At 46.6% G+C, this 12,299-nt stretch overlaps 1 protein-coding gene across 1 annotated transcript in view; it reads right to left on the reverse strand.

Annotated features, from left to right (window-relative positions):
- Positions 1–12,299, reverse strand: part of LOC148515060 (asialoglycoprotein receptor 1-like) — a 68,899-nt gene that overhangs the window by 19,745 nt on the left and 36,855 nt on the right. The window contains exons 3-4 of the mRNA XM_088480527.1: positions 11,859–11,954; positions 10,758–10,829 (exon numbers count right to left, since the gene is read on the reverse strand). Of these exons, the coding sequence (XP_088336653.1) occupies positions 10,758–10,829; positions 11,859–11,954 (168 nt within the window). The remainder of the gene's footprint in view (positions 1–10,757; positions 10,830–11,858; positions 11,955–12,299) is intronic.

The following is a 12,299-nucleotide window of genomic DNA, read 5'->3' on the forward strand; positions in this document are numbered from 1 at the left end:
AACGAGTTGGCATAATCCCATTGGTTCTTCCTACTGGCTCTTCTGTTACGATACAGTTCATAGGTCAGTTTGTATTGTAAGTTCAGCCTCCAACAGCTTTTTGTGTGCATTTTCCTGCCGAAGAACAAGTGTAAACTGACTAATAAACATTACATTACAGAGTACATTTCAATGCCTATCTCTCTTTGATCCATAATCCGCAGACGCATGTTGCGATCTCCTTGCCGATGGAACCGGGAGTCTGCAAATTAACAGTGGTTTAGAATGACACCAAACACGGTCTGCTTATCATGTTCTAAACCTTAGATACCAAATATATGTATTTCACAATAGACTTGATAATGTATAAAACCTCTAATATTAACCTTAATGCTTAGGGAACCTTTTTATAAATTTTGGTATGTGTTAGTGTAAGGATCTTGCGTGTAGTCGCTAATATGCGTGGTGCGTTTTATGTGTAGAGTGCTTTGCTAAACAGCGCAACTGTGCGCTGTGCGTCTTGTATATTATATGTATGATTTAATATGCGTGTCGGGTATGGTAGGACTTTTAACAATATGCGGTAGCAATGCAGTCGCACAATGCTAATAATAGCATATTAGCATTTCACACAATGGTTTCATGCTGACGACGCAAGATGGCGTCGTCAGGGGCACCATAAAATGGCGTCACCTGATATTAACTTGAGATCTGGTCTCAGCCAATCATCCGGCTTCGACAATACATATAGCATCACTTCATTTATGCTATTATACATGAATGTATCTATTACCACAGTTACCTGGTGCACCAAAAAAAACGAATACTATAGTCTCAAAGTTCCTCACTGCATGCAGGAGATTATATACCTAGTAGTCAGTGTTTGTAAAAGATCGCCCGGGCTGAAGAATAATTCTGAAGGATGAGACGAAGAGTCTTTTATTTATACAAGATCCTGCGCTGATGCTTTTTAAACAGCTTAAGGGGTTTATTTACTAAGCAGTGTTAGGAGACAGAGTGAAAAGTGATAAGGTGCCAGCCAATCAGCTCCTAACACTGCTTAGTACATAGACCCCTTAGTTACTTGTCTCTGGTATAAGTGTGCACAATACAATCCTCTCTGACTTCTCTTACTGAGGAACATTGGACACTTGCCTGGGTACAATGTGTATTATAACTAGGGGTGTGCACCGGCCACTTTTCGTGTTTTGTGTTTTGGTTTTGGATCTGGATCTTTCTTCCTGTTTTGGATCTGGATTGGTTTTGCCAAAACCGCCCTTCCATGTTTTGGGTTCTGGGTTTTGTGTTTTGGATCTGTATTTTTTTTTATAAAAAGCATAAAAACAGCTAAAATCTCAGAATTTGTAGGTTTTTCTGCTCCTATGCTATTATTAACCTCAATAACCTTCATTTCCACTCATTTCCAGTCTATTCTGAACACCTCACACCTCACAATAGTGTTTTTATGTCCAAAAGGTTGCACCGAGGTAGCTGGATGACTATGCTAAGCGACACGAGTGGGCGGCACAAACACGTGACCCATCTAGAAGTGGCACTGCAGTGGCAGACAGGATGGAAGTTTGAAAAACTAGGCCCCAAACTGTACATAATGCAAAGAAAAAAAAGAGGTGCAAGATGGAATTGTCCTTGGGCCCTCCCAGCCACCCTTATGTTGTATAAACAGGACATGCACACTTTAACAAACCAAACATTTCAGCGCCAGGGTCTGCCACACAACTGTGGCTGAAATGATTGGTTCGTTTGGGCCCCCACAAAACAAGCTGGCAATTAATCTGTCCCTGCACAAACTGGCTCTACGGAGGCAAGATCTTGACTAAGGAGGAAATTGACGAGGAGGGAGTTGACGGTGTGGTTTGCAGGCGCTTGGATACAATAGGACAACGGGATTTCGGTGTCCCTGGACTGCTTACGGTCTTAGCCAAAGTTTCTGAACTTGACAGTAACTTTTTATGAACGCGCTGCAGGTGCCGTATAAGGGAGGATGTTCCTAGGTGGTTAACGTCCCTACCCCTACTTATTTCACCTTTACATATGGTACATGTGGCAAGACAGTTGTCTGGATTTGGATAGAAATATTGCCAGACCAAAGAGGTGGAATGTTTGGTCTTCTGCCCAGGCATGACTGTAATGAGCTTTTTCATCCCACGGACAACAACTGTCTTCCCCGGAGCCTGATTTAAACAAACCACATCACCATCAGAATCCTCACCAACTTCCTCCTCAGCGCCAGCTACACCAGTATCCTCATCCTGTTGTACTTCAACAGTGACATCTTCAATTTGCATATCAGCAAGTGCCCTGTGGGTGCTCCTTTCAGCACTTGCAGAGGGCGTGCAAATGGTGGAAAGAGCCACCTCTTCCCGTCCAGTGCTGGGAAGGTCAGGCATCGCAACCGCCACCACACTTGGACTCTCCTTGGGGATTTGTGATATCTTCTTAGAACGCACTGTTCTTCGCTGTGCTTTTGCCAGCTTAACTCGTTTGATTTTTTTAGTGGGAGGAGGGCTTCCATCGTCATGTGAAGCTGAACCACTAGTCATGAACATAGGAAAAGACCTTAGCCGTTCCTTGCCACTCCGTGTCGTAAATGGCATATTGGCAAGTTTACGTTTCTCTTCAGATGATTTAAACGTTTTTTTAAGGTCATTTTCCTGAACTTTGTCATTTGGGATTGTATGTGCCCTCTACTATGACATTGGGCATCGGCCTTGGCAGACGACGTTGATGGCATGTTATCGTCTATGTCATGACTAGTGGCAGCAGCTTCAGCACTAGGAGGAAGTGGTTCTTGATCTTTCCCTATTTTATTTTTATCTGAGAAAGTTTGGTCCTCCATTTTTATGTTATATTGATATATACGTGCGGCTAAGGCGCACACAAACACAGAAAATAATTTTTTATTATTGTTGGAGACTTGTGCACTTTGTGGGTTACACCACCCTTTAAGAAATGAGCCAGCCGGCTCTTTACTTATGGGACACAGGCGCACGCTTGGTGCTGCTGCTTTGAGGATGCACGTACAGTGCAGACAATTGACAAACACAGAAGAAAATGTTTTATTTTTGTTGGAGTGCACTTTGGGGGTTACACCACCCTTTAACAGACAGACACACACTTGTCGCTGCTGCTTTGAGGATGCAGGTGCAGCTATAGCCCACACAATTCACAAAGAAAGAAAAAAAAAGAAGAATTTTTAATTTTTTGTGGAGCGCACTTTGAGGGTTACACCACCCTTTAACGGACAAGCCAGCTGGCCCTTTACTTATGGGACACAGGCGCACGCTTGGCGCTGCTCCTTTGTTGATGCACGTGCAGCCAAAGTGCACACAATTCACAAACACAGAAAATATTTTTTTATTTGGTTTGGAGTGCACTTTGGGGGTTACAGCACCCTTTAATGGTCAAGCCAGCTGGCCCTTTACCTATGACACAGGCGCACGCTTGGCGCTACTTTGTTGATGCATGTGCGGCTACTGCGCACACAATTCACAAACACAAATATATATATATATATTTTTTTTTTGGAGTGCACTTTGGGGGTTACAGTACCCTTTAACGGACAAGCCAGCTGGCCCTTTACTTATGACACAGGCGCACGCTTGGCACTACTTTGTTGATGTACATGCGGCAATTGCGCACACAATTCACAAACAGAAAAAATATTAATTTTTTTGCACTTGGGGGGAGCACCCCTGACGGACAGAGCACTACAGCACCCCTTTAGGACTGGGACACTGCACAGGACTTTGGAGTGGACACAGCCCCTATGGAGAACTGACTGCACAACACAGTCCAGCCAGCCAGTATGGACTTTGAAGTAGTGGACACAGCCCCTATTAACAACAGCAGCACAGCACAACACAGCCAGCCCCTATGGACTTTGATGTAGTGGACAACAGCAGCACAGTACAGCACAACACTACTCTGCACTACACTACACTACACAGCCCAGCCAGCCCTAACACCCACCCTCCCTCTTCACTGTCCACAGCCGAGTGAGAAAATGGCGCCGACGCGGGTACCTTTATATAGGGTCCAAAACCCGCGAGACCCGGGATGATGACGTTTTGCCTCGATTTCAGATCCGAGTCAGGTGGGAAAAGTTGAGCCTGACTCGGATTGGCCTCGGATTGGGGGGGTTTGGATTTCAGAAATCCGAACCCGCTCACCCTTAATTATAACACTATGGGCCTGATTCAGAGGGGCTCGCAAGCGGCTCATTGTTAATGCCATGCGCATGCGCCACGTCCGGATGCATGAGCCCCGCTGAGCGACTGAAGTTGAGGCGGTTGTCGATGTGATTGACAGCTCACCCCGTTTGGTGGGCGGGGTGGCCAGACAAACTGTGTTCCCCAAGGAATTCCTGACATTTGTTGGGAGGGATTACTCTATTAGAGCAGGAAGTCCACTCGGGCTTGCGGCAGCTAGACGCTACCCCAGGGTCTCATCGCAAGCCCGATGGTCGCGATTATCGCAACAGTATCCTGGCCGCTCGCACAAGCTGTGGACGGTCTCCCACAGCTTTGAGAGTGGCCGGCAAATGGAAAAAAAAACGCCCACATTCAGAGCGAGCGCCCGCCAGCATCACGCGGCTATGAATGAGGTCCTATCTCTTTAGTAGCAGCTGCATTGTAGCTGATTAGGCTCAATTAAAGTTAACTATAGCAATTTAGTTGCACTTTCTCCTGACTATGGGCCAGATTCAGACCCGCTCGCGAGCTGGTCGATGGCCGGACAGAGTGTACGTGCTCCGGGGCTCACACCAAAACGGGGCGGCAGTCTATGTTGATCGACAGCTCGCCCCGTTTCATAGGGGGGGAGGGGGAGTGGCTGGTCAAACGGAGGCATTTGAGGGCGGCCCTACTGACCTCACTTGTGATGTCAGTAGTTGAGCTTCCTCCTCTATTAGAGCAGGAAGCTCAACTACGGGTTCAAGACCTTACCGCAAGGGTCTCGTCGCAAGCCCGTTGGTCGCGACCATCACCTGGCCACATGCAAAAGCTGTGGGTGGTCACCCACAGCTTAGCGAGTGGCCAGGAGGCCGTTTTTATTTTTTTAAATGTCACCCTGATTCAGAGTGAGCGCTCGCTTTTTGTGAGTGGCTCTGAATCAGGGCCTAAGTTCCCTGTGTCTTGACAGAGAGTCCTGCTGCTCACTGATACCCCTTTTACACCAGCGCTAATCCCAGGTTTTTGCAGGGTAACCCGGGTAGCTCCTTGGTGTAAAAGGGGACAGGGTTGGATTCCTTTTGGAGTGACCCAGGTAACTTGCAAGGTTAACAGGGAAATAACCCGTGAAAACCTGCAGTATAAATGGCGCAATCCAGGACATGTTGACCTGGAGCACGCCGCATGCCTGCTGATTGGCCGGCTTAGTGGCGCTTGGAGATGATACCAAGCATCCACTTCAATGCCAGAAAAGCCGGGTCTCTGCATATCCAGCTCCCGTGTGAACAGCGCCAACTCAGAAATATCCTGGATGAGCGCTGGTGAAATTTCGGGTCTGATCCGGAATTTTGATATAAAAGCTGTATAATATACACAGTCTCTGCCAATCCCTGTCGGCAATCTATCGAGAGTTGTACAGTATATTCTCCCTGAATGATAGCCCTTTATTGAACACTGGGCCTGATTCAGAGCCGCTCGCTAGATGCGATCGCTCACATAATTTGTATGCAAATTGCGCAGGCATGGCTGTCACACAGCAATGCATTAGCACGCCCAGTATTTCTTACAGAGCGATCACATAGTGTAGGCAGACACCCACTGGCCTGTCTTAAGACGCCCACTTGTGCACGTCATGTCCAGGAAGTGTATGCAACCATCAGTACATCGGATGCTATCGCAGCGCTTGAGGTTGACCATACCCTGCCGCAAGCACTTCAGTGTAAGAACAAGTCAGGTGACATGTACTATGACGCTGTCCTGTAATTATGCACGCCACTAACATGACGCTGAGACGCTCAGGCATGCCTGCATTTGCATCTCCCTGTTTTTAATGGCCAGCCCCTGTTACCACCTACAACCGGCTTCCCCTGTCACTCACTCTGCTGGGCTGTCTATGCGCAGCGAGCAAACGCATTGCGAACTTTCACTAAGGTATGCACGTGCACAATGCATACAAACTGCGCACACAATACATACACACTGCATACCATCGCCAGCAGCGAGAGTATGCATCTTAGTGAGCGGGTCTGAATGAGCTACACTGTCTTCTGGACTTGGTGCATTTCACTTTGGGTTACACTAGAGTTTGGCTGACAGGGATTAGGGTTGGACCAGAGTACTCATTGCCCACCTCTGTCACCAGCTGGTCTGTCCTATCCATGTCCCGGCACCAGGCTCTCTCCTGCTGCCAAGCTCTTTGAAGGGAAGTACTTGGGGGCAGCCCCCGCTGATGCTGCCTCCTCTCGGCAACACTCTGACAGCTTCCAGCTGCTCTGCAGTGAGCGCTCTCCTTCCGGCTGGATTGGATCCTTCCCGTGCACTCTGGTGAGTCCTGTTCTCCTTCATCTCAGACGGCTCTTTCCCAGCGGCCCACGTGAGTGTTCCTTTTATATCAGTGGACGCGCACTGGTCCCCTTCCCGCTGACTGCACACGCCACTCTGCTCACTGGCCACCTATGTTACTTTAGGGGGGAGGTTTCCCCTATGCTGCGGCTGTAATGTCCTGTCCCTGGCCATGTTTCCCTTACTATTTATAGCCCAGTGTGGGCCGTCCACCTCAAGTTCCCCTCCGTGAGGGATGAAGACACATGCGCATATATATATATATATATAGGCAGCTTCACTGCCCTACTATCTGTGTAAATACATGAATTAACAGTGTTTTTATATAAATACTTAAAGTGAACATACTGTATAGAAATTGAATACCTACATATTTTAGAAATGGGACAATACCCTCTTCAGGGGGGGTTTTACATCCCTACTGCCAATACTTGACATGACCTCACTTTCTGGCCCCTCACTATCCAGCGGGTAGCTTGACCACTTAAACATTACTGCACACACACATCACACAGTCCTTGCTCTGCAGAGGTTCAGTCATGATGAGCTGCAATACTGGCTGATAGCAGTGATGCGTTTCATTGCTACAATAGGACCTTAAACTCCCCATCGCCTGATGAGTGCTCCCTCCTAACAGTGCAGGGTAAACCATTAACCATAATCATAATGAAATAAGGATACAGAGACTTGTATAAGGGGAAATGAAGGTCAGCTTTATTTATTTTTAATTAAACTATTTAATCTATAACTGAACTAACTAATTGATGGCTTAGTCAAAAGATTCAACCATACACTAAAGTCCATGTTAAAGAAGTTTATAGAGACAGAAAAAAGGTGGGATGAGCTTCTACCCTATTTGTTATTTGCAATTAGGGAAGTGCCCTGGGCTTCTACTGGCTTAGCCCCATTTGAGCTTCTTTATGAGAGGAATCTGCGGGGTGTTTTCGACCTTCTGTGGGAAGCATGGGAAGAACAACCAATAGAGGGTGAAGGCATGCTTCATTTTGTGTTCCAGATCCGTAATCACATAGACCTACTAGGTCAGTTGGCCAGGGAAAAATTTGGTAAATGCACAGGAGACTCAAAAACTTCTCTATAACCATAATTCCTGAACTCAAGATTTTTTCACCTGGGGATAAAGTCCTTTTGTTGTTACCTACTCAGGGAAGAAAATTACTAGCAAAGAGGGAAGGGCCATTTGAAGTAATTAGAAAGGTTGGCAAAGTAAATTTATGAAGTTAACCTTGCTCCCATAGAGGTAGGAATATCAACCATGTTAAGCTGTTGAAAGCATGGATCAAGAGGTGTTTTTTGTAGACCCTGGTAATGGCCATAGTGACCTTGGTCCACAGATTCCCAAGTTCCATGGGGTCTCTCCACCCCTTTGATCTTTAGATTCAGACAAGTTGCAACCTTCCTTGGGGAACCTTGGTACAGAATTCTCAGATGTTTTTTTGATAAACCAGGGAGGACCAATTTAGTCTTGCATAACATTGTAACCCCACCTTGGGTAATAGTTCGACAAAGACCCTATAGGCTTCCAAGGGAAAAACAAGCGCAGGTAACCAAGGAAATACAAGAAATGTTGAAGTTAGGGGTAATTTGTGAGTCCTCTAGCAACTGGGGTAGCCCCATTGTCTTGGTCCCGGATGCAGATGGTTCTACAAGATTCTGCATAGACTTCCGCAAAGTTACTGCAGTATCCAAATTTGATGCCTAGCCAATGCCAAGAGTTGACGATCTGCTTGATAGGTTAGGCTTGGCCTGATAGATTTCTAGGTAAGTCCTACAAGTTTTATATACTGTAGTGCAACTCTGGTTCATTTTTGGGGCATGGGTCCCCCTGGATTGCCTTTGTTGATCTGTTTCAGGGCACCGCATTATAACACATTTTTCTTTTATAACACATTTTAATCCTCCACTGTTTGTTTATTATATATGTACCTCACTTTTTATTTTCATTCTTTATATGCAGCAGTAGCTGCTCCTCACTATCTCTTTCACACTGCACTTTTCTTACTATGGCGGTGCCATGGGGCGGCTTAGCTGGGCTAGTTTGGGGGTGTCCTGCGCTCTGGATTTGAATTGTAGTATGTTAGGGACCTACCCTACAGAGGTTACCTGGATATGGTGGGTAGGCCCATAACCTTGGCCAAGATTATGCTAAAAACCTCTATTGATTGCAAAATTTTATTGCACTTATATATTATTAATAATTTGGAGTTGTGCACCTGAGATTTGTCTGTTTTTGTGCCTGCAATTTGTCTCATCAGGTAGCACCTCCCATTATATTTATATATATATATATTTAGGGTGTGCAGTCCAGAAATCTTTGCCTGATAGATTTCTACCCTTGATCTTACGAAGGGATATTGGCAAATTGACCTGACAGAGGAAACTAGGAATAAAACTGCTTTTTCTACTCCATTTGGCCTCTTTCAGTGGAAACAGTGCCTTTTGGCTTACATGGTGCCCCAGCCTCTTTTTAGAGGGTAATGGACCGGGTGCTTTGTCCTCATCAGAATTATGATTATTATAGGTAAAAGTACTTAGAGTATGTGGTGGGCAGTGGGTGTCTGAAGTCCCTTATGAGTAAGGTATAGACAAAAGTCGATGCCCCAGTTCCAACTACCAGGAAAGATTTATGGTCCTTCTTGGGTTTAGCAGACTATTACAGGAGGTTTTTGCCTCAATTTTCTACCTTAGCAACTCCATTAACAGATCGTTTGAAAAATTCTGCCACAAATAAACTTGAGTGGTCTAGGGTCAGTCTGCGGTCACCAAAATTATACACCTTTGTGTAAAGGCCCGGTTTTAATGTTCCCAGATTTTACCAATTCTTTTGTCGTACAAACAGATGCCTCAGATGTGGGGTTGGGGGCAGTTTTGTGCCAGGAGTTTGATGGCATTGAACACCCTATTCTATGTTAGTAGAAAGTTGTTCCCATGAGAGACTAGGTATTCAGTAATCAAAAAAGAGTGCCTTGCTATAACATGGGCTCTTGTCATTGAGATATTATCTTTGTGGGGCCAGGATAACTGTGGTGACTGAGCCTGCACCGTTACCGTGGTGACTGAGCCTGCACCGTTACCGTGGTGACTGAGCCTGCACCGTTACCGTGGTGACTGAGAGTGCACCGTTACCGTGGTGACTGAGCCTGCACCGTTACCGAGGTGACTGAGAGTGCACCGTTACCATGGTGACTGAGCCTGCACCGTTACCGTGGTGACTGAGCCTGCACCGTTACCGAGGTGACTGAGAGTGCACCGTTACCGTGGTGACTGAGCCTGCACCGTTACCGTGGTGACTGAGCCTGCACCGTTACCGTGGTGACTGAGCCTGCACCGTTACCGTGGTGACTGAGCCTGCACCGTTACCGTGGTGACTGAGCCTGCACCGTTACCGTGGTGACTGAGCCTGCACCGTTACTGTGGTTCCAGTCTATAAAACATTCTATCGCAAGACTGACAAGTTGGCACCTGGCTCTCCAGCCTTTTTCTTTTGAAGTCCGGCATAGACCGGGACGTCTACATATGAATGCAGATTTTTTTTGTCCCGAACTGGACCGCAGGCAATTTAGGTTTGCCCTTTAACAGGGGAGGTATGTGACAGAGTGAGTCTCTCCTACATTCTGAGGAAAGGGTTAACCTCCTGTAACCAGGGAGGAACCACACCCGCACCTCAATTAAGACCAGCTAAGGTATAAAATCCTGGTAAGTATGGTTAGTCTGTGGAAATGTGAGGGAGAGTTTGCACCTCTAACAGCTCTCTCTATGCTTGACAATCTGAACCATGACTATGCTGTGAATACTCTGCTCATTTGAACTGCTGTCTCATGTAAGTTGTATTATTGTTCCTGAACTGTGTTTGCCTTATGTAAGAAGTCATTACACTGACTCTGTCTTTTCAAGCATGGAATAAAAAGCTTACATGTTTGCATCATTTCCCATTGGTCATCTGAACTTACCCACTACAGACCCCTATATGTGTGTAATGTGTTTATCCTACTGAGTATAATAGATGACTGACATTCATGGGCACCAGGGGCATCATCCCAGATGGAATCAGTGTCACAGACATACTCTAGTGAATATCTAAATACATTTTATAAGTGTTCCTATCAGCACCAGGAGTACTTTTCCTATTACAGGTACCCACAGGGTTTAGCTACAATACCCTTTCTCCTTAGGCTGCAGATATAAATGCACCTTTGTGGCACCAATCCCTTTTATATTTTGCTAATTTACCTGTGAATGAATCGGACAGAATCCTCTTCACCGATGAGTCTATCTCCGTCAGTTTCCCCATCATAGCATTGCCTGGGAAAAGGTGGAGACCGAGATTTATGGGTAAATTTGCTCTCAGTCCTGAGGTCCTGCTCATCTGACATTCTATGATAATGGTAATGCTGCATGGCAGGGAGTCAGAAAATAATAATGCCCCTCAACTCACTCAGACCGGTATGTTCCATCTCTGCCCCCTCAACTCCACTCAGCCTGGAATGTTCCACCTCTGCCCCTCAACTCCACTCAGCCTGGAATGTTCCACCTCAGCCCCTCAACTCCACTCAGCCTGGAATGTTCCACCTCTGCCCCTCAACTCCACTCAGCCTGGAATGTTCCACCTCTGCCCCTCAACTCCACTCAGCCTGGAATGTTCCACCTCTGCCCCTCAACTCCACTCAGCCCGGAATGTTCCACCTCTGCCCCTCAACTGCACTCAGCCCGGTATGTTCCATCTCTGCCCCTCAACTCCACTCAGCCTGGAATGTTCCACCTCTGACCTCATTCTCTTTAGCCAATGTTAGTGCCAGATTCATTATCCTCATTTTAATGTCTTGCACCTAACTCTCCTCAGCCACAAGTCTCAAGTTCCTCAACCCCAGAATTATTTTATTTACTCCTCACTCTCTCAGTGTAATGTCTGGTTTTGTGCCACCAGTAATATATAACATTGCCATTAGGGGTTTCTGTCATTTGTACATAGATGAATAGAGTTGAGGTCAGATACTCCTAGTGTCAGATACCCCCTAGCTCACAATATTTCCCCATCTTTGCCATATTGTGAATCTCCAGTTCTTACATTTGCCCCCAACTTCCCTAAGAAATGTAGGAATGTTGGACTAGTTACCTCCAGTTCTATTTCTAACCCTCTGCCTCTCCATAGCCAGGTTCAGAAGTCAGATTCCTAAGCCCAGTACCACCTCCTTGCCCCTCACTCACCCCAGCCACAAATAGATTGATATCCCCAGATCAAATGCTTAGTCCCTGTCTGTGGGAAAGAAATAGTTACTGGGAAGCAGAATGGCCATCCTACCTGCCTCGACCACCCTCTGTGGGGTCACTCACCGTCCTGAGACTGACACTCTGCTATTGAGCTATCATTCACACTCAGATTTCCATGCCTGGAATCAGAGCCCTTTCTGGTCGCATTTAAGCCGATGTCTGTGGTAGACAGAAAGACAACATTTATTCTCTCAGGCGCACAATTGCTGTTCCGGTATGGTGTTACAGAAGCCTAATTGTGCTAATGCGGGAGTCTACGTGGCTTCTAGCAGGACACCCAGCCACCCACAGCAACAGCCATCAGACCAAGGATGCACTTCCCCCATATGATAACATTGAAATCTAGCTACACTCCCAAGGGACTGAGCTACCATGTGCCCACAGAACTTCTGCCCCAAAATGCCCATTCCACCCCCCCTTCCCTCATCCCTGGGGGAGGTCCGGCTGTGATTCTCTCCCCTCCCCTCATCCCTGGGGGAGGTGCGGCTGTGATTCCCTCCCCTC

This window comes from Taudactylus pleione, unplaced genomic scaffold (genome assembly GCF_031769625.1).
Source record: "Taudactylus pleione unplaced genomic scaffold, aTauple2 ptg000255l, whole genome shotgun sequence".
In the NCBI taxonomy this organism is placed as follows: domain Eukaryota; kingdom Metazoa; phylum Chordata; class Amphibia; order Anura; family Myobatrachidae; genus Taudactylus; species Taudactylus pleione.